This window comes from Varroa destructor, unplaced genomic scaffold, assembly GCF_002443255.2.
Source record: "Varroa destructor unplaced genomic scaffold, Vdes_3.0 BEIS01000007.1, whole genome shotgun sequence".
Lineage (NCBI taxonomy): Eukaryota > Metazoa > Arthropoda > Arachnida > Mesostigmata > Varroidae > Varroa > Varroa destructor.
This window is the reverse complement of record NW_019211460.1, coordinates 3,297,288-3,324,442: the sequence shown is the minus strand read 5'-3', so window position 1 is coordinate 3,324,442 and position 27,155 is coordinate 3,297,288. Positions and strand designations below refer to the sequence as shown.

Genomic DNA, 27,155 nt, shown 5'->3' with positions numbered 1-27,155 from the left:
TATCACCCGTACCGCGAATCTTTGTACATATGAGTTGAACACATTACATCATCACTGCTTTATTTTAACATCGAGAGCGTGTATAAGCTATCAAAGCAGCAATATCAATATCTGCTAGCCATGAAACAGTATACTCATTCATTAATTTATTACACTCAGTAGTTCATTGATTATTTACTAACATATGTTTATATGTTATATTAGAATATATAATATAGAAATATATTAGAATAATTTCGATACTGTGGAGTCTTCTCTGACTGTCTTGTCTGATGTACGGTAGAAGTAAGTCACTCGGGCGTCCTGCTGCACGCACCTATAATTCCTTATAGAACTCTAACTAGAGAAAGGGCTTTTATTAATAACGCCTCGTTTAGAGGGGCAATAAGATCGATGTTGGATGCCAGCGTTTAATGTGGGACGAAGGAATTAAGAGCGTTCATCGAGTCTGTTCTATTTTGCTGATTATAATTTAGCTGTTAGATGGGAGGTAATGTCAATGTTCATCTTAAATCGAAGTAAAAGTCTCTAAAATTCTAACCGTGAATATTTAAATTGAAAAGAGACATGACATATCAACAGACAGCGTTCGCTGATTTTGCAGAAAATTGCACGCGTTCGATTTAAGGCCCGTCTGTCCAACCTTTACAATGAAATATATCATACAGGTTTTGAACGCTGTATACATAGGCGCCCATGCCTTTCGCACCGGTAGCCTTCCTATCATGGGCTATGATATTCACTGATGGAACGATAATTGTTTATGGGGTAAGTTCCATAAAGCGCTATGTTCCTGACGTATTTCCCCATCAACCCTGTGGAAAACGCTGCGCACAATTTACTTCCCATAACTTAACGTAAGAAACTTATAGTTCAATGGTAATAATGATATAAACCCACTATTATGATTATAGTTTAATTGGCTCTATTCAAAACTATGCGGCTCTCGTTGCCGGTTCGTACAATTTAGTCTAGCCCTATTTATTATGAACACTTGTTACAAATGTTTCTCTATTTGGTTTGGAGGGTAGGTCCTTGTTTCTGGTCACGAAGGACCCCGATGGATTGCTGCCTTGAATCCTTTAAAAGATATGTAAATATTAGAAAACAATTCGTATGAATAAGGTAAATATCATTTTACGCAGACGTGTTATGTCGTGAGTCTAGAATCAGGTGATGTCCAGAGCCTTTGAAATTAAGTTTGAAGATTATGATGCAGAAGTATGAAGTACATTATTAATAATCCTCTTGTAATTGTCAGCCAATTTATTAAAAACCAGAAGTGTATAAATGGCTATCTTTATTCTATCAAACATTTTCACACCGAAAAGAAGGAATATGCGATTATCATGACCCGATATGGATATAGCAATTGTGATCAGTGTCAAGCTTATGCATATTGATGGAAACGGCTAAAACAAATTCTACTCTTTGGGCTCCTTTTGGCGACTATCCAGGATTCTGCTGCTGCGCGGTTAAGGATCATCTAAAAGAAAGGAGAAGGATTGGCCAAATCATATCTGCCTCATTATGCTTCCATCAAAAATGACTGCTGGGGTTAGCCTACAACAGTCTTATACCCGCCCAACAAATCAGCGAGAGCTGCTTTCGAAACTATGGAAGTAGGTCTAGAGATAGAAGGAAACTAAACACTTCGAAATTCAATTAAGAGCTACGCAATAAACGAGCACTATATTTTATAATAGATATCTTCGAATGAGCTATTCGATCGAAGAAGGTAATTTTACGTAATATAGTAATACCATTTATTAGAAAATATAAAAAATACTCTAAATGTGTATCGTAGTATTGTTGTTATATTCAAATTGGCAGCCGCATTAATATTAAAATGTTCATAGAATGCTCTAGATAACTCCCAGCTGATTGTTTCCCTTTATTTAACAAGAACGTTTGGTTGTTTGTTTGGTAATTTGTTTCTTCCGACGATTATTCAAAAGTCCCAATTTTCGTTCGGAGTGGACCTGACCGGCCAGCCTTATCTTTGTCGTTCTGCCCTTGCCTCGGTTGGCCTATATCGCTATTAGGACTGCTGCACATAACTGTGCATGGGCTAGCATACCTACCTCATTTCTCCGTTCCTATCACTAATAGCTCATGGCTATAACAACGGATCATTGAAGTGTGCTTAGGATAACGTCCCTAAATCGAATCCTACTTCGAAAAATGCTTCTTCTGCTTGGCAAATACTTACGAAGCGGAGTGCTTATATGCACCAAAATCGAATAGTAGCCTCGTAAAACCCCCAAGGTTTGTTTAGGGCAAAAGCGATCGATTCCATGTTTTATAATTGTTTTTCTAGCAAATGAGTGAATTTAGGGCTTCAGAAATACACGTACATGTCAATTATCAAAGCCGCAACTATCGATCTTTATAATAGGTCCATCGATTATTTCTATCGGCATTACATCATTTTCGGATAAATCTTCGCTCAATGAGTGCGCTAAGCCGGCTATTGTCATTGGTTCATTTCGCCCGAACGGCTCTTGTGGGTACGCTGGAAACAACCGACTGCACGAGCTTTAAGACCCCCGCTCCGGATGATGCTACGTACACCCTGGAGGAGAGGAAACTTAATCGACCATCTGAAATTTCGTAAACTCAAAGAAATAAATTAAGCAGACGATTTAAGAGGAAGAAATTATCATTTGCACTTACAATGGAACTATACGGAAAAGATGTAACAATTGAAGAATACCATCATGTAAAGAGGGGTAGTGTGCTCGATTGTTATATTTGGCCGACTCGTCATAGAAAAAGAATATAATACCTTCAAAGGTATTTTATTATTGTGTTTAAGATACCATCCTCAATTGAGAGTCGGGCAGATTTCTTTGGGCACAACTTTCTCAGAATTGTTGCATACGACAGAAGAGCGTCGAGATTGTTACTGATCGTTAAATAAAAGAAATAGGAAACAATATCTGAATTTGCGGAAGGTACAAGTTTAACTTTTCAACACGCTTCATAATAAACGATTTAAGCTCAAAACGTAAATTGTCACTGCGAGCGCCAGTAAAACAGTTTCTGTGCATATATTTAAAGGGCTTCATACATTTATAGCATATTGTTATAGTAAATGTATTTCTCGCTCTCGTCGTATATAACATTCCCCAGCCTGCCGGTTAACTGTTAGTGGTCAGCGGTCGTTGATGTGATATACAGGTGTATTTCAGTTAAGTCTTTCGAGTTTCACGTCTTTAGGGGAGGTCCTGCTACACTGCCTGGATTCCTAGGTAGGCAACTATTAGGGTCACCTTGTGGAAGCGGGTGGAAGTGTCCGTATATCGACACTTGCCACCATCACTTGTTGTATCTTGTCCGTGCTGTTCTTTGTAAAGTTATTGGAACCAGATACTTAAAGCTGGTTACATAAATCAAGACTCATCCGCTTGGGTAGAGCGTAAGAGCGAGACGGTTTCTGCGGCGAAAGTCTTTGGCCTAGATTTTGTCCATATTGATCGTAGGTCCCGTCTCATCCACGTACCACGCGGAGAGAGTTTGTTGAAGGAACGAGAAACGGTAGATCCAGCTTATCACTGTGTATTACGCCAGTTGATTAGAGGAATAGTTCAAACCGGGCTACTTTATCATCTCTGTTAACTGAATTTTCTTGTAAAATTTCTGTCCTGATCAGATGCAGCATCATCCGAACGATTTCGCATTGTATAAACTTCACCAATATTCTCTCTGGGAGCACGACACTGATTGCCGATTTAAAATCCACGAATCCTGTGTAAAGATGTCTGACAATAGATACAATGTATTTTCTGGAATAGTGTATCACATGCATAAGGATAGCGTCGTGGGCGGAAACCGTGATGTTAAGTTAAGATACATGAACAAACTCCTAGAAACTTTGTAAGACGCCGTATGACACGATCAGCACAAAGCCTGTAACGACGGCTTTTTGTCACGATCTTACTTTGTGAACATGAGTAGTGCGCGTTGATCATTTCTTTTGGGCATAACCCTCAGGAGGGCGTCACTCGAATTCGTTGGCAGACGTCCATGTTACAAGCAAGCGAAGAGTAGACTTGTCAAGCAGGGAAATATGTCGGCCCCTTCTTTCAAATGTTCACTGCGGATCAGGCCAAGTATTGCTGCTTTATCTGACTCTCACTGCTCCTCGAAACGCAACATTTCAAGCTGAAGAAGTCTGTTCACTGCGCACATCGTGGACGTTTGTTTGTTTCATCCGTTATCGTACAAAGGCGCGCGGTCGGTGACAATTTCAAATTCGCCGCCGCGTACGTATTTTTGGTAGCCATGGAATTCATAGAGTATGATAGAAATCTTTTCTCCCTGTGCGTAACTATTCGTATGGCTCTCTTCCTTTTTATATCGCTAACTTGTCTTCCTCTAGCGCAGGCTACTACAGATGAGTCGACTCGAAGCTTTTTGAGAGTGGCCTCACGTCCGGGAGACGTTTTGTTAGTTCCTTTGTGTGATATAGTGGAGCAAACACCAGCTTACAATGTTATATTACGGGCATTATTAGTACAATCTTAGGTAAATTACCGACCATCTGAGCACCTCGATCAAAATCTTGCCTACTTCTGTTACTTTACTATTGTTACCTTGTTCGTTTCGCAGCCTTATCCATTTACCGCTATGATTCAATTATCTTTAGGTAAATTACCTTAATTTTGATTATTTTATGCAAATCGGAGGCCAATTGAAAAACCACGGACGTAAGTAATCTTCAAGTCCCTTCGTAGAAAAACATACTATCTATCCCGCTTAATAGGAAAAAAAAAAATCTTCTTTTTGTAAAATTTAATTCTATCTTTTTATCTAGAGTTAAAAAGAAAGCTAACTTTTGCATTCGTGTATTTTACGTATTTTTGACCGTCATTTCATCGGAAAAATTTGCAAAAAACTTTTCTTTAACCTCTTTGTAATAGAGTCTGCCAGATTTTTCTTCGACTCGTTCCTTGATATCAGAACGAGAATTGCCCTCCCTCAGGAAAGCATGGCAACAAGGGCCAACCTGCATCTGCAGATAGACGTAACGAATTATCAAGTTGCCATGGAGGACTGCGCCAACGACCAGTGAAAACGTTCTAGAACTACTGCAGCCAACGCTAAGAGAGCTGCTACCGATCTGGCCCAAGACGTTTGTAAATATTTTACCTCCGAAAAGCCTCAGCCTCCGTTGCAGGTCAGCTTCGTGAAATCCTCAGGCCAAGATTAATCCGATTCTTAAAGCCGCAGGGATGCTTGGCGCCACCTACCTCATCGCGGTCTAATGTTTTTCCAGCAACAGTTGTTTTACGGTTCCTCTTTACCATAACCCCTTACGCTCCGAGCACCATCGTGAGGCATCATCTGACCAAGATGGCTGTTGGCTAGCAGTCGATTCTGGAATCGGGGTCGAACCATTTGTCGAGTCGGAAAGACGCTAGGGGTTACTTAGAAAAATTCGAAAAGCACGGCAACCAAAGGGGCGGAAGCCTCTCCCATGACACTTGGATCTGAAAATTCTAAATAAGCTTGCTATCGAAGTGCTGTCTACGCTGAATTTTATCGATATTGAAAACTACACAGAAGCTCTACAGAAGAAGAAACACAGATGATGTAGCAGTTCTTACAGCATCATCGTGCTTGGACTTTCAGTTACCTATGTTTTAACGTACTCTGTTAGCTTACCAGTAGAACCCAGAACGATTGTAGGCTCTTTACAGTTTGCAACGAGACCTCTTGTAGGCCATCGCTATATTCCTAGTCATTCCTAAGTAACGGGGCGCCTTATTAATTATTTCCCAATGTTGTGGCGCAGCACAGAGTTGCATGGGGATGCCGCTCAAATGCTTCATAATTGTTACCCATCACACTTGTGCGTTTTTTTCTAATAAAAACTAATTAGCATACAAAGTCATAGCAACATGTTTGCTGTTTCAGAGTAAACCCATAGACTTTTATATGATGTTAGAACAAGATAAACTTACTAATGCTCTCGATATATTTCGCGAGAGCGGTAGGTACATTTAAAAGCAGTTGGCAGAATTACGAAATTTATCTTCACAGCACTAAGTACGTTTAATCGCCTTCTCTTGATTCACGCGTATACATATTATAAATCAAACGGTACACAGAAATTTCATAAATAGAAAATGGTTAAACTGTTGTTAAACAGATCTTTAATTAGAATTATTCGTGCGACAGTGTGTTTCATCTTGAAAGGTACAATCAGTCTCTCCCTGCCTTTATCCGGTGATTTTTCTGCATCTGCCATTGTGCTGCCCTAAAGTCGTTCATCGCGTAAGGCAGTTGTCAGTGTTTTATACGAAACCAGCTACCTTGCCAGCAGCGCGAGCTTGCTATTGTTTTTTTGTTTCGCAGATGCTACCGGAATGATACTTTATCCACCTGCTTCAGGAAATCCAGTTTTACGAGCGTTTATAAAAAAGAAAATCAAACTATCAGATCGACCCACAAGAAATGATTGAATTAAATGTTAGCAACTGTAGATTTATTGAGCAGTCGTCAGTCGTTGACGAAGGGCAATATGCTTTAAAGGAAAGGCAAGCCGTACGTATGATCCAAGCTGGACAAATGCTTTTTCTCTACAATTAAAAGATCATAATTGGTCTTGTAACCTATATCCAACTGAAGAGATTAAAAGACCGATAAACTCACTGGACAATTGACAGGCGCTTATTTCTCCCTATATATCGACCAACCGCCTTGGACACGAATCCTTTTGTATGAGTCCTAATCATTGTTTCAGTGGAGCAGTGAAGCAATCCACTGTCCCGGAAAGACTGTCTCCAATAAGTTTTTCCTTTGTCTTTTTTACATTACACCGCACAACAAAAGCCTAGTTGCACCTTTTATAAGGCCATATTCATACACCGACGATATTAAGTTACGCGTTTCCTATACTAAGGAAAGAGTTGATTACCCACATATCTTATACAACGCATGCGCAATGGTGCAATAATAATGATGTGATTGTTTCTAATGCGCGATCTCCTGCTCGAGTGATAGGAGCTAATGTAATTTTAGTGGAGACGTCATGCCCGTGCTTAAGTCGATAAAGGGTTTCAGAACGATGTTACCTTAAAGCCACTTTTGAATTTTATCATCCGCATTATACGAAGTCCACTATGCTGGTTTGCAATGTAACACTTTTTTTTTTCATTTCAAGGAAAATTAACATGTTTCCATCAAGTAAACACACAATATAGTAAATACGCTAATTGGAAAGAGCTGATTAACTTACGCTAAATATTTATTTACTTACGTCGAAGCATTGACGTAGACCTCTACTTTACACGGCTGACACCGGCACAAACGAACTTGTTCACCCCAGTTACATTCCCGTTCACATAAGCTTCGTGTCATGATCAAGACGCAATTTACGGTGGAAGAACTAGTTAGTGCTGTAGCCCATCAAAATATTTCTGTTGTATTTTTCAGCATCGTACGTCGAGGTATTCTCAGGTCGTAAGAAAGCAATCTTTTGTACAGCGAAAAACAGACCCCGATGTAAAAGGTCGTCCTTGACACTCCCTTCCGGCAACTGACGTCCTGCTCCAGAAGACTGTCCGTCCTTTAACTGTGTGAAGAAGAGAGAGATTACAGTTACCGGCATAGTTTACTATGTTTGCTGTATTTAGTCCACGGTTCAGGCCCTAGATAGGTTTTAGTGACAGAACGTGCAATTTATGTAAACGTACGTGCATAGAACAGCGATTTGCGCCCGTTATGAGTTACGCCAACAGCAACAATCAGGACGAACATAAAAGCATTCAGGATTCACTCGGCATCTATCGACGCAGTTAAGACAATTCAACGAGACGGTATCGAACGAGACGAAGTGGCCTACGATAAAATTAAGCATAACTTACGTGAATTACAGATCCACATTTTGCTGGCGGCGCATTCAATGAGACGTAAATTCTTCGATGGAACAATAATCAGGCCGGGGACAAGAAACGTTTGAACGAAATGAAAGACAACAAAAACGCTATCCGAGATATATACAAAATACAATGATGTGAGTGAAAAAAGGAACTATTGAAGATCGATATTCAGAGATTAGCCATTAATGTACGGAGGATGAAGCGCCTTTGCAAACAATTTGTCAGTCATCTACTAAGCTTAGGCCAGACGCCATTGTATGGTATTCAGCCAAATACGCAACTCACGGTATGACTCAAATCTATATTTTTGCTTTTAATTAACTAATAGTTACTAGATTCTATTCCATGTCAAATATTCGAAAGGTACGAAGACCAATAACTGAACAGAGCGTACGACGAAACCAAATTTCTGTCCTGCTCTCTGAAGTGAAGAGATAATAAAAATAAGTTTTTGTTATTTCTTTTTGTTTTTTCGAACATTTTCTTCGAAAATTTCGAATGTGTTTCACACATAAACGAGTTACTGTTTTCCTAGACCATAAAGTCTATTTGAAATAGTCAAAGTACATTTGTTGGGCATTGTTTGGACCTGTGACGTCTGTTTACCGCTGACCGTAGCCGAAAGCGTTGCAGCATGTATAAATAATTATGCATGCTCGAATAGTCGTTTCGATAACTTATCTTTTCAATTACAAACCGTTTAGAGGAAGCGGCTAAGGCCGTTGAGTGATTAGGCCAGGATAGACTCGGTTGGGCGCCGAACGAGCCGTTTCTCAAACGGATAAAGTTGTTATCTCCGTGTAGATCTAACCTTTGAGCATCGTACATCTCTGTCAGCCTGTTAAACCTATTGTAATTTGGTTTAACCGTTCCGCGTTTTGACCTTTTTTTTTTGTTTCCAGACAATGGCCAACCTCGTTCTTCACTAACGTTGTATTGCAAATGCAACCCCTTATCTTGTTCGCGGTACGTCTGCTTCACTGATTGAATGAGTAATCGACGACAGTTCGTCACTTCGTAGGGAAGGTGCGTTCGAAATCCCTCTGGAACAAATTACATGTTTACGCACTCGCTGATATATCACCAATGATACTTCGGTGGGCCTGCGGAAACATCGTAGACGGAAAAGAAAGCTCACACCGACAAGGTCAAACAGTTCAGTCAGCGGTTTGAAAAGCGCACCTATCGACAAAAGTCGATCGTATCTCGCTTGTTCTAGCAGGTGCATCGCTATATGTCCGACATGGCGCCCAGTAAAGTTAAACGACCAAACGAAAAGGTCGATATTAGTAAGGACGTCAAAACGACAGGAGAGCATCGGGTTGGTGAGGGCCGAGGAGAAAGCGATCTATTAGTGGTTAATAGTGCGGTCGTCAGGTCTGACGCGATAGGCTGCAGTATCGGAGCGGTCGAGGCGTCCATGATGCCGCGCGGATCTAGTAGTCTTGGCGCAGGAGTTGGTAACGGAATCTCTTTCAGGTCACCGCGAGTGATAGGTCTTGTAACGGCGTCGACGTTCCTTCTGTGCTTCCTCCTGTTCGGGGTGATTAACATCACTGCGGGTAAGTCGAAACAAATCAATTGGATTCTTGGTTTTGGTAGCAGGAGCAATTGGTTGAAGGAAAACATGCCTTACCACAACAAATGATATATATTTTTTCAAGGATATACCCCGTTGGGTACACCTTCAGTGGTTGATTATGGCATGAATAAGTTTCGCTTCCATACTAATGGCGCTTGATTGCGTGGACACAACCCTCAGCCAGACTGACCAAGGTAGAAATGTCTAAAGATTCCGGAAAAATGCGTACACTTTCATTCTCTCATGCAAAGCGTGTACATTTTCCTATTTACTTGATAACTGTTTAAAGCAGAAAATTAAAATAGTACGTTCAATTTGTATTATCGTTATAGTGATTCATAGGAGTTAAAAATATCTCTGGGCCTAATGCCAATAATTGTCGCTTCGAACTCTGCCGTAGGGAAAATTTTCACAGAGCTTCCTTCGAATAAAGGAAAAAGCCTTTCTAATTATAGTTATTTGCGCTAATTTTAGAAACCAATTGAGAATTACACATTTATAACAACAACTTAGCCAGTATTCCACTCTTTAAGCTTTTCAAGTGAAACGATTACATCATTTTGTCAGATATCGCTAAGCTTAATAAATTGTTAAAATATTTATTCAATTAATAACTAAAACGCATGCAGTATTTTTATATGGGTGAATTATATACTTAGAGATGTTTTGGTATATTTATTTTTTATAATTATTATAGATACTTTTTACCAACAACGTTTTCGAAAAATATTTGGTTGTAAGATAAACAAGGCCGTTGTTTTGGAGTTTCTTTATTTTGTATCTACCCAGCTTCTACCACTAAAGCGCTTAGGCCGGTTCAACCCGTTCGCAGCATCCGGCTGTTTTTTTCTGTAGAAGCTTTTAGCCTTAAGTTAGGTTCACATTATACTAGCAAACCTAAGTTCGTCAGATGTTGCGCTTTTGAGGTCGGTGGAGATATCTTGGTAGGAGGAACGTATTCACGTTAATGCAGCTGAATGTCATAATCAGACTCTAAAGAATGGCACAAACATACGATAACAATAAAAAATTTAAAAAAAAAATATTATTCTAAAATTAGTTAGGTGCACCCACATCATTGCAAGCATATATTTTGTTATGAGAGGTTTACTTGTTGGAAGACGCCTGCTATGCACTGTACTAGCCGACTTGGACGGTGAGCAAACCTTCCGATGTACATACCTATTTCATTATTACGACGCAGGGTCATTTGCCATGCCAAGGATAAACAGTTGTGGGAAACAGTAACTTCAACGAGTCTAGGCCGACAAGTTTTGCCCGAATAACCGAAGATGCTTGTGGTAGAAGCAGTAAGCGACTGCTGAAACGACGTAGCGGGCGGGATGAAGGAGAACTGGTAGTTTCACACGGTCGTAGCGGTGTTGCGCGCCGTAAACGATGTAGGCTAACATGCACGTCGTACAATGATTTATGATACCTGTATCTCCTGGGCGTTTCTGTGGCCTAGCGATCTTTGCATACGGAAACCACAGGGCTGTCATCGAGAGGAAGATCGCTGGCCAAATAATTTGTATCTTCTCTGTCTTTGCACCTGGAGAGAAACTCTACTGTGGTCTGAGGCAGTGACTGACACTTTAGTCCCATTACCACATGTCATTTATTGTGCTTGTAGCTCATGCCATGTAGGATCGAGCACGGAGCAGACCAGGTTTAGAAACTTTCAGACTACACTCTTTCTTATTAGCCCTGTTATCTTTTAAACATTAGGAAGTCTTAACCAATTAGAAGGAGTCCCTTACCAGCCTTTGGCAGTTATAGGAGACACGCCAGAAAGAGAATGGATATACCGGGAATGAATACAATTATTGAAGGTACATGGAGGACCAGTTTGCTTTTGATACTTCCGAACGAACTAACCGTACCATTTTATACGCATAAGAGGTGCCAGCCATTTTTCTTTTGAATACTATGCATACAGAGAAACTAGTCTAAGGCAGCTTTAAATAGCTTCTACTGTATAGAATATTAAACAAAAAATTACGTGCTGAAGCTACACTAATAGAGCAAAAATCGCTATTACATTGTTTGTAGCACAGGATTTACTTGACAACTTGTTAAACTTCAAGTTATTTTAAGTGTCTTTTTTTACCCACTTTCAGAATATAGAAGAAGATGCAAAGGCATTTTTCGATTACACTCTACGAGGAAAGAACAGCCAATTTGCAGTTGTGCTCTCTGTTATAGTACAGCCAAGTGGAAAATTAGGTTCCCGTAACGCAGTGTGAATAAGGCAATGTCTCAAGCCTACGCTGCCGCTGGATTGATAACACGTTCGCTATCAAAGCTAACCGGCCATAATGGAGGTAAATGGGACCGCTGCAGAGGCTCTGTATTTTCAGCATACACAAGTCCATGCATGGTAGCAGAGTGAAATTTCATAAAAACAAAAAAAAAAAAAAAGATGAGTTATAAGAACGAAAAGTTTTGATTGGCCAAAAAAAAATAGGTATTAAGAAGCGCTGCGCAAAGTCTTTGGCGTTTGCACTAGTATAACTAATTCATATGATTGTACCAAGAAAAATATATTAGTATATGGTAGTGTTTGTCCAAAATGAACTCGAATTCAATACCACGTTAAGGTGTTAAATGTACTGAATGAGGTACTGAGGTATTTCTGAGAACTCTACGTCTCTTTTCATAACCATAACCTTATCCAAAAATTATATATAGATTATCTTCAAGCGTTTCTTTAGGGGCACTCGTGGTGAACTATTTGAGTGAATACAATCGCCGCATGGTTTGATTGTTCCTTTAATTCTTATCCTTCTTATCTTAATTTTTTTTGTTTTTAGAAAAACGAAGCTTAGGCTAGTTGAAATCAAGTCATGCTCTATATAAATAAATTTAACGGACTGAAATTGAAGTTAGTGCCAGGTACTAACGCTGTTAATAAAAAAAAAAAGCTCTAAAAGGTGAAACATCTAACCAAACTAATTTTTGAAGCAAGCCTGAGCAATAGGATAGACGCATGAAAACCAGCTTCGGGATAATACTTTTGCGTTTTTTCGGTTAATATTAGAATCTATTCAGCCTGGTATATGTGACAGATCTATGTGTCGATGTACATATCTATTGCAAAATAGCGCAATAAGTGACGACGGCATAGGCGGTCCACTGCGGAGGCTTATCATCCTGCTTAGGACATTTCAGATGACTTAAAAAATTATTGATTTCGACCTTTCTGATCTAGCGCTAATAAGTTCAGAAACGTACAAGTTTTCGACAGCTGTAAATGGTTGGAACATCATTCGGTGCAGAAATCGACCATGACGTTCTCGTAAACCAAAATTCATTGATATCGTGTAGTTTTTATTCGGAACGTAGAAAATCTTTTGTCCTTAAAGCGCTCATGTTTATTTGATGGCACAACTACCTGCTGTCTGTGAAATCAAATACAGTTCCTTCTGGAAATTATTGAAACTTAACATCTTATATGAGAATCCTCATTTCGCTAAATATATGGATTCAGCTGGTGGCTAAACGTCTAACTCATAGACATACAATAGAGAACTGTTCGTAAATTAATTTCTACAATATTGTATAGAAATCAGTTGACCTAAAGCTTTTCCAAGATGCATTTTCTGCCTGCGCAGGACAGGAACGTAGTACATTATATATTATTGTTTCTACTTGGCTGCATCTTCTGGCCTGACACTTCAATGGCTGTTTGTAAATTTAGGGAAAGTTAGTGCGCGTTTCGTACAGTTTGGTCAACATACACATCCTGGCAAGAAAATATAAAATAGAATAAAATATACCTTAGTAGAATACATTACCCTGTTTTTGTTATTGCGTATTTTATGCTGTTGTAAGGTGGCAGCCTATAGTTACGACACACGGCCTTATAGGACTACAAACATGTGTTATAGCGCTAAAAGACTATGAGGCTATCGTCTTTTAGAAGGTACTTCTTTTTCCAGGTGTACTTTTAAGCCTACCTTCAGCTGTTTTCAGATGTGCTTTTGCATGCCCTCCCAATCCAATGACTCAGATTGCCCTAAGGGCGACCCGAAAACCCATTATTGAACTTATCTTGCTTGGGTTTCCCCAACGGCCAGCGTAGTACTGCTATTACTCATTAGTACTTCTTTATTCTTCTTTTTATTGTAGCTTTGTTGTCATCGTTGGCTAACGTCGCAGTTTGAATTAGCGACAGCCAGTATCAGCTTTATTTATTTACTATCCATTCATTATTACTATCAAAACGTACTCATAAAGATGTGTATTAGCCCCCATAGACCATGTCAGGCACGCCATTGAACAGAAGGTGACTAAAGAAAATTCTGCCGTGATTTAATCTCGAAAAACGCTTATTAATTCATGGTCATTTGAATGACGAACACAATATTTTTAATACAGGTTGCTATTTCACGTAGCGTCAGATAATTAGCTGAAGCACGACGTAATGCACTGGCCAGCCCGATTTGAGTGGCCGCAAAAGATTCAACAGGTTCTCACGAATTGCGCTTTTTCGGTTGTAGATACTTCAGTGTTCCGCTAGCAGTTGACTAGAACGGCTGCATTCACCCGAACTCTTGAAGTACCTCAAAAGACGAGTTTTCATGTGGAACCTCAAGCCCGAAATGCACAATCGTTCTCTAATGAGGCAGTGAGCTAATATGCACAGGTGGATTGGACAGTTGTTGGGATTTGTCAGCGGAATGTTCATCGTTATTGTAGCATTGTTACTGTGAAAATCGTAAAGCGCGGCATGCCGAAAGAATCAGGTACGCGAAACTCATCGGACAATCCGTAGCGGTTGCATTGAGGATAGTACGGAACCTACTTCTTTCTCCTTCCTATCAGTAGAGACTATATCTAGCTATCAGGACCCGTCTTAATTCTCATAGTAGCTTGAGTCGCTTAAAGCAAGTCACGATTAAACGCGGAGGGTCTATATATTAGACGTATAATGTGTTGTCGTAGGCAGGCGCATTACAGATACGGCTCTTACAATGTGGCGCTAATATTTTTCTTCAGCAGACGACGGGGTCGATGCCAGAGAACTCACTCCTAAACTTACGATATTTGATTAGAAGTACTAGTAATAGGCTGCAAAAACTGTCTACCTAGAACTTAGCAATTCGGGCGCGTTTTATTGCCTAGAGAGGACTGTTTTGTAGTTCAATCTGCCTGAAGGTCTTAAAGACGTGGATCTCTTTAGATGGAAAGAAAGGTACCGAGGTTACTGCAATAAAAAGGGCCTAGAAGTGAAGAGGTTGTGCAGTTGGCGGTTGTTGAAGGGATAATAATGCACGAGTCCGACCAAACCTAAGGAACTCTCGATGAGCACAATTATTCAGGCAGCTTCACATTTACTTCGAGAAGCGGTGAGTCACACAAATCAATAGGGATTCCCAAGCAAATAGCCCCGCTAGTGTCTAAAAATAGTTCTGAAAGGGAATAACGACGCTGGGGCTTTTCAGGCTAATGATCCGGCGATAAATTATTACGATGCTTCAGGCAAGGTCTTCGATTTTGTTAAGTCCCTAAAGACCCTGAAAATAACATTCGGAGAGACGCAGATAGATATAAGAGCTGCTCCATCGAGACGTGTGGTTTGGTGGCTCGGGGAAGAACAACAAGAAGAAAGAAGCTGCCACTAATCCTTCCCTTCATAAGATGTGTAACAAAAATAACTAGCTTATAAATCCGAGCGACAAGCTCTGAAGGTAGTTGGAGGAAATTCTTAATCAAAACGAGCCTCTACTTAAAAAAAAGCTTCGAGAGAATCTGCAGTAGTAAGTTTCTAGCGCAACCCAAAGCATCACGAAAAATTGTACCGCCGTCTGTCTTCAATGCAATAAGCAGATAGAGAAGGAACCACTCGAAGAACTTGAAGCTGCAACATTAGCCAAGGAAATCGAAGAAGCTTTTGCTAAAACGCAAATTATTGATAGTTTAGCAAATTTAATTGCAAGGACGTAACTTGAGACCGTTTCCCAATACTCACTTTTTGTGCGCAATAGCATTGTGGGCTCATGCGATACGAGAGCTATGGTAATCAGCTAAAGCTCCGAAAGGGCTAAAGTCCTATCAGACTGGTGACGGTGCAATATCCGTCTGTTGTCTCAGTCATGGGCCTCCTGGTAGGGAACATATTAAACCTGCGTAGTATTGGTACACTCGAAATAGTTGACGATAGGCGCGGAGGGGGTTTGCGTCTCTTGAACCCGCAGATTCCTATAATGAAGCTCATTGTCGGCATGTTGAAAATCGATGAAGACAGTACCGGTTCGTTAGAAGGCTACCAAGGTCATTGAAGATACTAAGATCCTTTTTAACTCACAATTGTCAACCCGCCACAAATCAGATTAATGAGAAGCATTTCTGATAAGACGAGAAGCGCCCTAACTTCGCAGTTTTTCCTGGGAACCAGGCAGAACCATGGTGCCTGGCACGACTGGCTAAAGTATCGTTAGAGTTAAAGTGAACAGACGCTCCACTATTAAGGCCCCACTGTAGACAATTAACGATCAGGTTAGACCAAAAAAAGCCAGGACTAAAATGGCCCTAACCACAAAGAGCAGAAACGTGTACTTCATAAGTAAGGTTCATAAAAAAGCGATTAAATAAGCAGGGTTACTTTCGCGAATTTAATTCATAGCGCAGACATCGAACTGGACACCCGGGATGCAATGGATCCCGTTATCATGGGGGTTCTGCGTGACGCTACCTTTTTTTGAATTCAAATAAGATCGCAAACGAACTGCAGATTTAACTTAGATTTCTCAAAGAGTACGAAATTCCAAGCAGGGGATACTCGCGTGGGCGTAAATGGCGAATGGCAACGTCTCGTAACTGGCAGCCCAAAGGATCCTGTCAGGAAGTTTTTATCCCAAAAAACAGCACCATTTGAAAATTCTAGCTGTAGGCTAGAAGTTTAGGTTTACTACAATTGCCAAATGGTCGGTAACTTTACCGTGCACTTTACAGTGACGAAAGAACAGAGAACTACCATAAATGTGACGAAATCGAGCATAACACAAGTGACTGCAAGAATCTCTTTGCTTACTGCTATGTATGCCGTACAGTAAGCCATGCAACCGGTTCCACGACACGTCTGGTCTTCAGGAAGACGGGCTTGAATCTTAAGTAAGCTCTGCTAGTGCAAACCCACTGAAGGCAAGACTCAAAGAGAAAAAGCGCAGGCCGTTGTCAGAAAGCAGCAAGGCGAAGAAAAGAGATGGTTTTCAATTGACGCTTTGAGATCCATCATGCAAAAATATAGCGACATCGCGCGGGAACCTTGAAAGCTGCTACAACTGCTACCTTATCTAATACATCAGCTGAAGTTAATTCAGGTCAATTGGAATCACACCCGAGATGTCAACGCTATGATGAAGGAGATTAGAGCAGACGAAATGCAACAATCACCTTGGTTACCGAGCTGAGTGTAGCGTCAATTTTCGACTGGATTGCAGCCATTTGCAAGAGCGTCTGTATTAATGCAGACCTTTCTCTTCCTATAAAAAAAGAAGGTTGGTGATGGGTAGAACTCGAGTCGTATGTCATGTGCTCTCTGCCACACTAACGCAAACTGTGCGCGTGGTGCTTTCTTAATGAGCTGACCATCTCATTCAGATAGCGACTGGAAATTCAACGCAGATTTAGACGTTTGGAGCGTTATGAGATCTAATAGCAGAGGGAAACTTATATTGGAATGGATGGCTGTAAACGATCTAGTTAGCATGAATAGCGGAAAGGAGACAGCTTTCCACAGAGGAGAAGGCACGACCTAGGTCTAACTGTTTGCGCCCAGAGGATGGTGTGCGCAGAGGGCAATAACATAAGGAGAAGAGATGATACTTGGCTAACGTTGAAATTAAAGAAAAGACCATTACGATGGTAGACTCTATAGCTAGACCACGGGCCTAATAGGCCAAAACGCAGCCGGCTCGTTATTTCCGTCGCAGTGTCGAAAGACCTATATGGAGCTTCGATGCGATTAAAACCTCCATCAAACACTGAAAGTTTTTGAGAACAATCCAAAAGACAGGCTGGGAAAGTTAGTACGTCAATATCCTTGGTCCTGGCCGGAACACCGCTGTGGGATTTGAAGGTACAAGAAGAACGGAGACTTGGGGATCGCTGCCTTGTAGGGTTACTAGAAAAGGAAAAAGAAAGAGAACAAACGAGACTGCAACTGTGACAAGCAAGCCTAAAGCTCGAGTGCATGACCCAATCCTGGACATCTCAAACCAGTCAAGGAAGTTCATCACTGCCTTGGTCGAGTCATCACTGCTAGTTCGACTTACAGAGGATTACTAAGGCTTTTTCAAATACACCGCGACTAAGGCGTCGAGGATAATGTTGTTCATACTTTGCTAGTTTGCCCTAACTTGAAGGCGGCTAGAATCATAGCGAAGACGACGATTTGGGGCAATAGCTACATAAGAGTGAATTTCCGCAGAATTCGGCCATTTAACTCGGTTGGGATTCACCACTTCTGCCCACCAACCCATTGTGCTGTTAAATGAAGATGACGGTAGGCGGAACGATGCAATAGAATTAGTAGGCAGCGGTTTCGGTGGAAATAGATACGATCGTCTGTGCTGAATCCCATATGTGGCTCATATAAAACAGGTTTTGCTCTAATAATGCTCAATAGTACGTAAACTGCTTTCCAGAAACCTTTTTTAGGAAAAAAATGTAAGTTATTTCAGCAACTTTGGTTGTTCGACGGGGGTCTTGTCGGCGTACAAACCCCGGTGGACGGTGTCCTGTCTGCGTACTTTTCAATTTGCCTCAGCATGTCACCTAATGCGTCTGAGTATTTAAAGTTTTCTTCCCACTTTATGTCTCTATACTCTCAATTGCCACTCTAAACAAGTGTTTCGGATTTTATCTCCGAAACAGTGTGAGCACTGGATTATAGTATCGGTGCTCGATTACAGTGTTTCATTACGATAATTGTACCTAGCCTAATAGGTGTTTTTTTTTTTTTATATACGTGTTTAAACTCTATTTGCCAACGCGGTCAATATATGGTCCCAATTGTCACCTAGGCAGTCATTTCGGAAGCCACTTTTAGTAAATAGAACATCTTCTCTGTTTCTTGAAAAGTATTTGGCTATATAGATGTTTCCAGTCGTTATTCTGTTTGTCGATTTTAATTCTATGGCTAGTTCGGTATTAAGGTAAAATACTTCCAATGACCTATACCCATCGATAATGGCTTATATATGTTTCATATATATCATTAATGAGAAACAGTGTAGTAACAGTATTGCATACGAAGGGGTCATAGAACATATCGATATTGCATGGCCACTTCATGTAGGGTAGGGCATATATCATTTCGCCAATAGTTCCAATAAGAGAAGAAATGGTTGCCGTGTAGGGGCTCTTCGGTCGTAGCATTGCCTTTATCAAACACACACTACCGTTTACCAGAGCCGTGCGTTTTTCGCAGTCTTCAATTTGTTCAACTAAACGAATCAAGCGAAGTTCGTTACCAAGTAACCGAGCTGCAAGATCATATATGAAGGGATGGTACGTTTTATAAAGTCATCTAGACTTGCCTTTGTGTCGCAGACGAAAATCACAATTAAACAAAACCCTAAGGCTATTAGCACTGGTAGGACAAGCCAGTTCGCAGGGAAAGTCCTGTGCTAATGAGATACGCATCATAAAAAAGTTATTTGGCAAATAGAAAAACTGACGGACTTTTTTCTACAGCTTGACGCTGTTTTCTTCTTAATTAAAAGTTAACTTTGGTCAATTTCACTATAATCATTCACGGCACATGCTTATGTCCTAGCCTTAATTGATTTACCAACAGGCACCCTTTCTCCCAAAAACGACACACTACAAAAAGGCATTTTGCTTTCTGCTTTTTTTTCACGATTGACACACTCGATTTAGCCTTTATAGGATAACAATTCCTTAACCTTAACCTAGCTTTTTTTTTTTTAAGTAGTTTAGCTATTGCGATGAAAAGTTAATCTTGCAAGATGCTTCACTTTGGCAACACGCGGTTTTCAATATTGCCTGTGTTGTACAATGAAATAGTTCTAACTGATCTTGTTCAGCAGGCACTTCTGCTCATTTCATTGCAGTCTTCGTAGGCTACTAACAAGTACCACTTGCGAGAACTACGTATTAGCGCGTTTACTGCCAGTTATTTTAAAGGCCAACAGGCCCGTCGTTGCTTATTTTATTCGGCCTTTCTTGAAGTATTGATCTAGTAACATCGGGTTTAGGTAGCAATATTGACGTGCTAAGTATAGAAGTTGCATCTTAGTTGCGACAGGGAAAATTTCGTTGGAAAGACGCGCGCCACGAACTCCTTTAGACGGTCCCAGATTTCCTGCCATCAAAGAAATGGTACGAAGCCAAAACGGGGGACACAATAAAACAATATAGCAATATTTGTTAACCGTCTTTGTTCAATTACGTAATTTCTCTTGTCGACATCATCATTACTACGACTGGTCCGTGATGTGAATAACTTAGAAAATTTCTGTTAGATGCAGCGTTCCAATTGAAATTTAAGCAACATTTACGGTTCGAAAATGAGCAACAACGTAATCCATTGGGCGCAGTCAGATATGCAACTAACCGTTGTAGCGCAGCAAACCTGTCCCTATATTTTGGGCATGATAAGTTGAACAAAAACAGTAAGCCCTTTTCTCATTCTTTCTCTATCTGCTCCTTACTACGGTGAAGTAACTGCTCTGACTACGATAATCTGGCATTCCTCAATAACAAGCTAATGCGTTGTTCCTATATCGTATACGTACGGATGAGGCAGATTGTACGACAGTAACATAGAGCGATGGCGCTAGTAGCATTAATTATTCAAACAGGCCAATCGGGACGTTCGTCGAAGACGAAAGCATTGAGTGGATTTGTGCGACGAGACGCTCCGCTATCAGGCCGGTCGAGCGCTAGGCCTTGATTGTTCTAAACACCTAGGTTATTGTAATGCGTCTCTAATTCGTCCTTATTGACAACTTGCTACCAATATTCAAAAGGATCTGCCTTCAGTTGGCTTGTTTTTAACCATGTGGCATAATGTTCCAGGAACACTGATTACTCTGGCATCAATGCGTATTGACGAAGAGCACAGCGGTACTGCGATGGTAACTGACCCAACACCTACTGCTATATTGTTATCAGATCGTCCGTCTCCAAGCAATCTATCACAAGCGGAAGCTACGTTGAGCTCAATATTTGGATTGCCTGCTGGTAAACAGAGGGGCTACCAAATGAAGCCGCAGGGCCACAGGGGTGCGATTGATGCAAGGCGATTGGTTGGTATAGTCCTTCTCTTCGCTGGAACTGCTCTCATCTGCATTGGTTAGTTCAGTTTTATTTATAAAATGTTCTAATCTATTACACTGTATATGGTATTTCGTAGGATTCAATATGTGATATTTATGCTAGTATAGCACAGGCAAAAAGGCTTTCATGTGTAATAGACGCAAGCGGGCTGATAGCAAACCGATTTGAATAGAGACACTGCTAAAATCTGTCTTGAACTTGATACAGGGCAAACGGCTGTGAACAGCCAGCGTGCTCGCCAGCGACTCTATGAATCCCACATTTTCCCCACACCTGAAATGATCAATTCATCTTCAGTGTAATTCAACTGTATTTCTCTATTCGCCCTAAATTTTTTTTCCAGTTATTATTTACCTGTCGTCTGACTTCAGCACGTATCATGCTTCAGATAAATGGTACCTCGAAAAACTAGACCGTCAGCCGAGCTACGGGTTCTTCTAGTTGACAGTGTTTAATGAACCTAAGTAGCTTTTTCTTTGCTTTTTCATTCAGGTTCATTTTAAATATGACGTTAGGCTTGATTGAGACCCTTATGTGTGTCCATCTGGGGGCAACCGGTCCAGCCCGTCTCGTGTTGTTATGCGTTACAATGAACAATTGACTTGCACTCGAGTCTTTCTATCGTAGACATATTCATCTTTGTACTAGTCCACATCATGAACCAATCGAACATTCAATGATACAACTATCCGCTTCTCAGAAACTAGGCTTGACCAGATACCTTCGCAGCTGACACTGAAGTCAACATTGAAGTAGCACTATCAGCATATTTAGCTACTCGTATTTTCGTTCTCGTTAATATTCTTATGGTATAACAAGCGCTGTCGTAGTCACTACGCTAGAGATATGTATCATTGCCGTAGCACCCGATAAACTTCACCAATCGACGTATGTTGTCAATTGTGAAAAGTACAATGGGTCTGTTCGCTTCAAGTTATAATCGAAACAATACTGGGTGGGTCTTCACTTACGACCCAACCGGGTCCTTTAGTCGAGACACGTTTTTACTTTTTACAAAATAGCTATTACATACGACTCGTGCGAGTGTATTCCATCTTAGCCTATTTACCCATATTTCGTTGCCTTCGTTTGCTTTCAATACCGAACTAAACGGGCAGGCAAAGGCAAGGGCAAAGTGACAACGAGCGTAAGATAACGAAGACGTTAGTCAATCCTCTAATAAATCAACTGCCATCACAAGGGACACCGAAATCGCAACTAACATATGCAGATTTCTTGGATGATCTTGCTTCGAAACTAGCCTTAAATCAGTTCCCATGAGGATACCATACTGTATTTCTATAGCGTACTCCTTACCACCCCCCAACCGATGTTCTCAGTAAACACTGGATAGCAAAATAGCTTTAAAGCTTGGTCTTTCGAACCATCGTTCAGAATGTAATCTGACAGGATCGTTTTTTCAAAGAGTTCTAAGAAGGGATTACGGAATATATGTTTCGTCTATAGTATAATATATCTCAAAACTGTGCATCTGAAGAAAGGCATTTTTACCTAGAACCGAAAGCTTCCAGACAGATTTAGCGCTAGTAAAAATTTACTTTCTATAGGAACTAATGCTGTATTTTTAATGTTTCATCGATATTTCGATGTTGTGTTGATAATTAGAGCTGGCGATATACTGAGCGAACATGAGTTCAAACAAGGCTAAAGGGTATAAAGTATAATTACATGTCTCAAAATTGTCCGGTTTTATTATTAGCTATTTTTTTATATAAGGATGCTTTGTAATTTTTTCACGAGGATCTTTGAGATTACTTTGCGACGTAATTTGTAAAAAATCTAGTCAGCAGAGAAAGCAAGCCGGTCTGGAAAACATCTAAATGAGCACAAAAGGACTTTATATTAACCCAGAGGTCAAAAAAATTAAACTAACTTTATCAGCCTATATACAAATGGTTGGAAGATAAAACAAGGACAAGGCCCAAAAGAAAATTAAAAAATTTAACAATGTATTTATGACAACCAGCAATCGTGATAGAAGAGCCAGTTAAAGAACTTTTGTTTTATAGTCTCTTTTCGACAATACTCTGGTCATGTTTCTGTTATTTCCTTGGTCCGTGTTCTCTAAAAGATGTCACAAGAATCTTCGCAAGTTTTTTTTAGAAGCAATAAATTTCTCGGCGCTATTTTACCAGACCGCACCAATCCATCAGAGTGCGGACTCCTATTATATCCTACACTATAAACCATGTCACTACCTAAGAAAATGCAATTCTACCCTGGGGTATGTGAGTTACCCGACGACAAAAAAAAGCACGGTTACTATTCAGAGCTCCCCCGATAAGCACCGTGGTCTGCGGTACTGCTATAAAATAGGCGGCGCGGTTTTTGCGCGTTGTACGCGTAGGATCGGCACACCCGTTTCTGACCAAGGGGAACGAAGGACACATCTTGCGTCTACCAATGATTCATTTTTCTGGTTTAATTAATATCAGATTAAACCTAGACAACTAAAATCCTGCTGGATATGAGATGCCTTCTCAAGAGGCCGCTAATCTGTCGGTATATGTTTTTCTTCTAAACGACCGATATCGTTCGAGGTAACCTTGGAAATTCTGTCTAGCTGATTGGTCGAGCTGAGGGTTCGGAGCATGAGGAACATGTCAATATCAAACAATTTCACCATAATGGTAGCAGTTTGTTCCTTACTACAGAACATAAACAAATTTCTTGACATTAGACAAGAAACTTAATTACTTTCTAAAACCACCACTACAATAAGGGTAATATCGTAATAATAATGTTCAACGTACTGAAATTGCAAGCCATCGTTACGTTCTCGTCTAAGCTTAGACTTGCAAGAGCGCTGTTTTGTTTATGAAACGTTATGGCTGAGCAACATAAATATATATTACGCTACAGCTAGTTGAATTGGTTGCCTGTACCATACTCACTGACCAGTCTATGTGTTCCCGTCAGATCAAATTTTTTTTGAACATGTTTCCTTGTTCTTCTTCGAGCGTTCCGGAAGTACAATTTGACTAACATCGAAGATCGATATTTTCTGAAGATGGCCTGCCTTTAAGTCTGTATTTCGTCCATAGGAGACAGAATAAAGTTTTCTCGACTGCGGCGAGACCCCTAACCACCGTTAGACGTGTAACGGAAAGTCCTTTGTCACACCAGTGGGTGTGTCTGTGGCCTAATCGAAGAAGAACTACACCTGGCATAGCTTGTTGAAGACTAAACTTTTGGCGAAATCCGCTGCCGCTACTGCTACTGTCGTAAGAAGTCTTACTACTGCTTTTCAAATTACCTGGGTTAGGCCGCCGTCGGATACATGCACGCTTTGTAGTTTCATGTTTAACTAGGCTAATACTTTAGCAATAAGCATGTACGTTTCAAGTTGTTAGGGCAAGCGGGCTAAGCACACGTGAAGTTTCGGGTTTGACTCATGGCTGATTTTATTGAAAACTCCTACTTTTTTTTTTATATTAGCTCACCTAAAAAATACGTTTAATCTCGTCAAATACTCTAACAACCTATTTTGTAACTAGAATATTCTTGATAAAACAGTTTCGCTCTCCACCGGGCAATCGCAATGGAAACCTGGTCATTGATGGAATCCCGTATCACCGTTTCGAAAAATACAAATTTCATTCATACACGCTCCTAACAATCAACTACCTCGTCTGCTTTTAAAAAAAGTATCACTATGGTATGTATTGAATAGAATATGTTTAGGTTAAACCCGTCGAATGCTGCTGCTGCTGCTGCTGTGAGTGTCACTATAGTTCGTGTGAATTTGCAGATCACGCTGGACTAACTTAGAATGAAGATTTCACTAGTTCCAAAGTAAGAGCGTATGTTCACTAGCTCTGCCGTGCGTAACTTCCATAGACACAGCAAGCCTCCAGGAGCCTGACGGTACATTTAGGTAGTTCGAACGCGGCGAAAAACTGTGATAGATGTCCTGTCGCTCATTACCCCTAATATCACCTTTAGGACGTCCAGCAGATTTGCAGCGGATAATTAGGTTATCGAAATCAACAAGGTCCGTACAACACATACGTGCAGTTAGGTGTTTTAAATGGTCTTTTTCTCTCCCATGTTAGGATAACCCGTGCTTGTAAGGCTTTGACTACTACTACTACTACTACTATTACTACTACTACTACTACTACTACTACTACTACTACTACTACTACTACTACTACTACTACTACTACTACTACTACTAGCAAAGTGATGAAAACAAAAAAAAAGCGACTTTGCCAATATCTACGTAAACGTCAAAGAAAATCACAATCATCCAGGAAATGTAGGGGAGTATTGGATATGGAAAGATATTTGGTCGCCTTTATGATTGTCCTGAGAAATGTCGTCTGAGCCTGTGTTTTCTATATGTAGGACCTAGAGTGGTTTGTTACTACCTTAAGGGTGCACATTTTGAGTTTATGTGCGATATTTGGGTGACACACGGCTGAGCCAATAAGATGATAGTTCCAGGACTGCTTTTCGTAGCCTTACTTTAAACCTAATTAAGGTGAACATTTTGTTGTGATAGCGTGGCAATGCTGTCTTACTCAATCAATTGTAACAATATTGTTTGTCTTATGCCTTTGTTATTTTTGTAACGTATACACCAGAGAAACCAGCAAGCTTCATTGTTAGTTAACACTACTCTTCAGAGTCTTAAAATAGGCGTTCCATGCATTTCGATCGAACTTTTTTTGATCGTCACTTTCCGACCATAACCATATTATATAATAAACTATTATTATAACTTAACACTGTTAAGTTATACTACGATATTTATTACGAAATATTGCTATATATATATAGGTTATACATAGTACATATATATATTATCAGAGATTTATTTCATGGGACTCAGAGTTCGTTTGGTTTTATTGACCAACTTTGGCCAAAAGTAGTTTTTATGGCTTTTCGCCTTTAGAATCTCTTGGACTTTATTATTATAGCAATCCTATGAATGTCTGGGTATGCTCAAATACGCTGACGTCACCAGATGATTATACGAACTGTCAACGTACCAATACTAACTGGCTGATTAATAGAAACTATAGCTAAAAAAACAACAGTCGACTTCGACTTTGACATCCGGAAAAGTTGCCCGACGGAGCTAAAAAGGTGTGGCCTGATAGTAACCTGATAACAGGCCTTCTAGTGTTAAGGATAACACTAATGAAACAAACAACAACCATCTCAACGTTCGCAAACGGTTTGCGCTCGCTCATTTTTCTAGGTAAGCGCTTAAGGTGCTGAATTATATTTCTAGAAACGTCGACTCATTTTGATGGCTTTCATAATTCACGACACTTCTTGGTCTAGTGGCCTTGCCTCTGCCAAAAAACCTCAACAGGTTTTTTAACAAGGGAGATTTGGCAGACATTGTATTAATTAAAAAAAAAAAGAAAGAAAAACACCCTTTCTATGAACGTTCATTTGCTTGACATGCACAGCCTCAGACCTTGAATGGTCTACTTTTCTACTAAGAAAAGTCATACTTGCCTGGACATCCGAGTATGTAGCGCATAGATCTTAATATAAAATGCCAATAATGTTATCTATTGTATATGTCCGCTTTGTGCTGAAGCGTTTGTTCTGCTGACAATGACCAATTGTGATGGGGGCAGACACAAAACACTGGCAGCGTCTCAATCACGTTCTTCCTCGGAAATATTTCACCGTTCTTCATTTTAGCGACAAACGTTTAATTCGGATCTTTAAATAGCCAGAATAGTGTCCGAGATTAACTAGAGCGTCGAAAAGAGACGCTCCGTCGTATGAAATTGATCGAAATCGTCAAAAGATGACTCATCATAATTACCAACCACCATTGATAATAAAACGTTTACCTAGATTCACTAATAACAAGAGCTAATTAATATTTTATTTTGAAAATCATGTACGGTTCTATGGCTGCTCTAAAGGCTAACCTAGTAATGACGGAAGTTGACCAGGTTGACGGGCTCCGAGAGGCACGCTATTAATAGCGATGTCAACTTACCTTCAAATTTATGACTGTTCTCTTCCATTATGACTTGTCTAAAGCGCCATTGATAAACCCCATCGAAGTTAAAAACTTGACTGTCATCTTGTGTGCCCTGTGTTTCTTTATCACAAAGTGATAACACGCATTATTATAGTTTTTATATAAAAACACAATTAAATCACCGTAAATATAAATAACAAACAATAAGCGCAGACTAAATCAATCAAGGAGCGCTAAAACAATCAGCGCTGGCACTACAACTCCACGGTTAGTTTAAGTTAGTAAGACGGTCAAAGTAACCTTTCGATTGAACTTAGTATTCATCATCGTTTTATGCCTAGTAAAATCTGTCAGTAATAGATGTAATTTAACTTTGTTATTTAGTCTGATAAAG

At 40.2% G+C, this 27,155-nt stretch overlaps 1 protein-coding gene and 1 long non-coding RNA gene across 9 annotated transcripts in view; one reads left to right on the top strand and one right to left on the bottom strand.

Moving 5' to 3' along the window:
- The window catches only part of LOC111254766 (uncharacterized), a 39,819-nt gene that overhangs the window by 9,031 nt on the left and 3,633 nt on the right, over window positions 1-27,155 (top strand). For 3 of the 5 annotated variants that reach the window (XR_002675170.2, XR_015317131.1, XM_022815953.2), the window contains exons 2-3: window positions 8,792-9,451; window positions 20,521-20,796. Coding sequence is in view for 2 of the 5 variants with exons in the window: in XM_022815953.2 (XP_022671688.1) it covers window positions 9,124-9,451; window positions 20,521-20,796 (604 nt within the window). In the remaining 3 variants the exon portion in view is untranslated. The other 2 variants (XR_015317132.1, XM_022815954.2) reach the window with 2 other exon arrangements.
- Window positions 1,354-27,155, bottom strand: LOC111254767 (uncharacterized). Of its 4 annotated transcripts, XR_015317137.1 has the most exons (6): window positions 27,062-27,137; window positions 26,777-26,881; window positions 7,704-7,848; window positions 7,268-7,582; window positions 2,358-2,618; window positions 1,354-1,486 (listed from the first exon to the last, which is right to left on the bottom strand). It is a non-coding gene; the product is annotated as an uncharacterized LOC111254767 (long non-coding RNA). The 4 variants fall into 4 exon arrangements; XR_015317134.1 differs by having other exon boundaries at window positions 26,777-27,155; XR_015317133.1 differs by having other exon boundaries at window positions 2,358-2,603; window positions 26,777-27,155.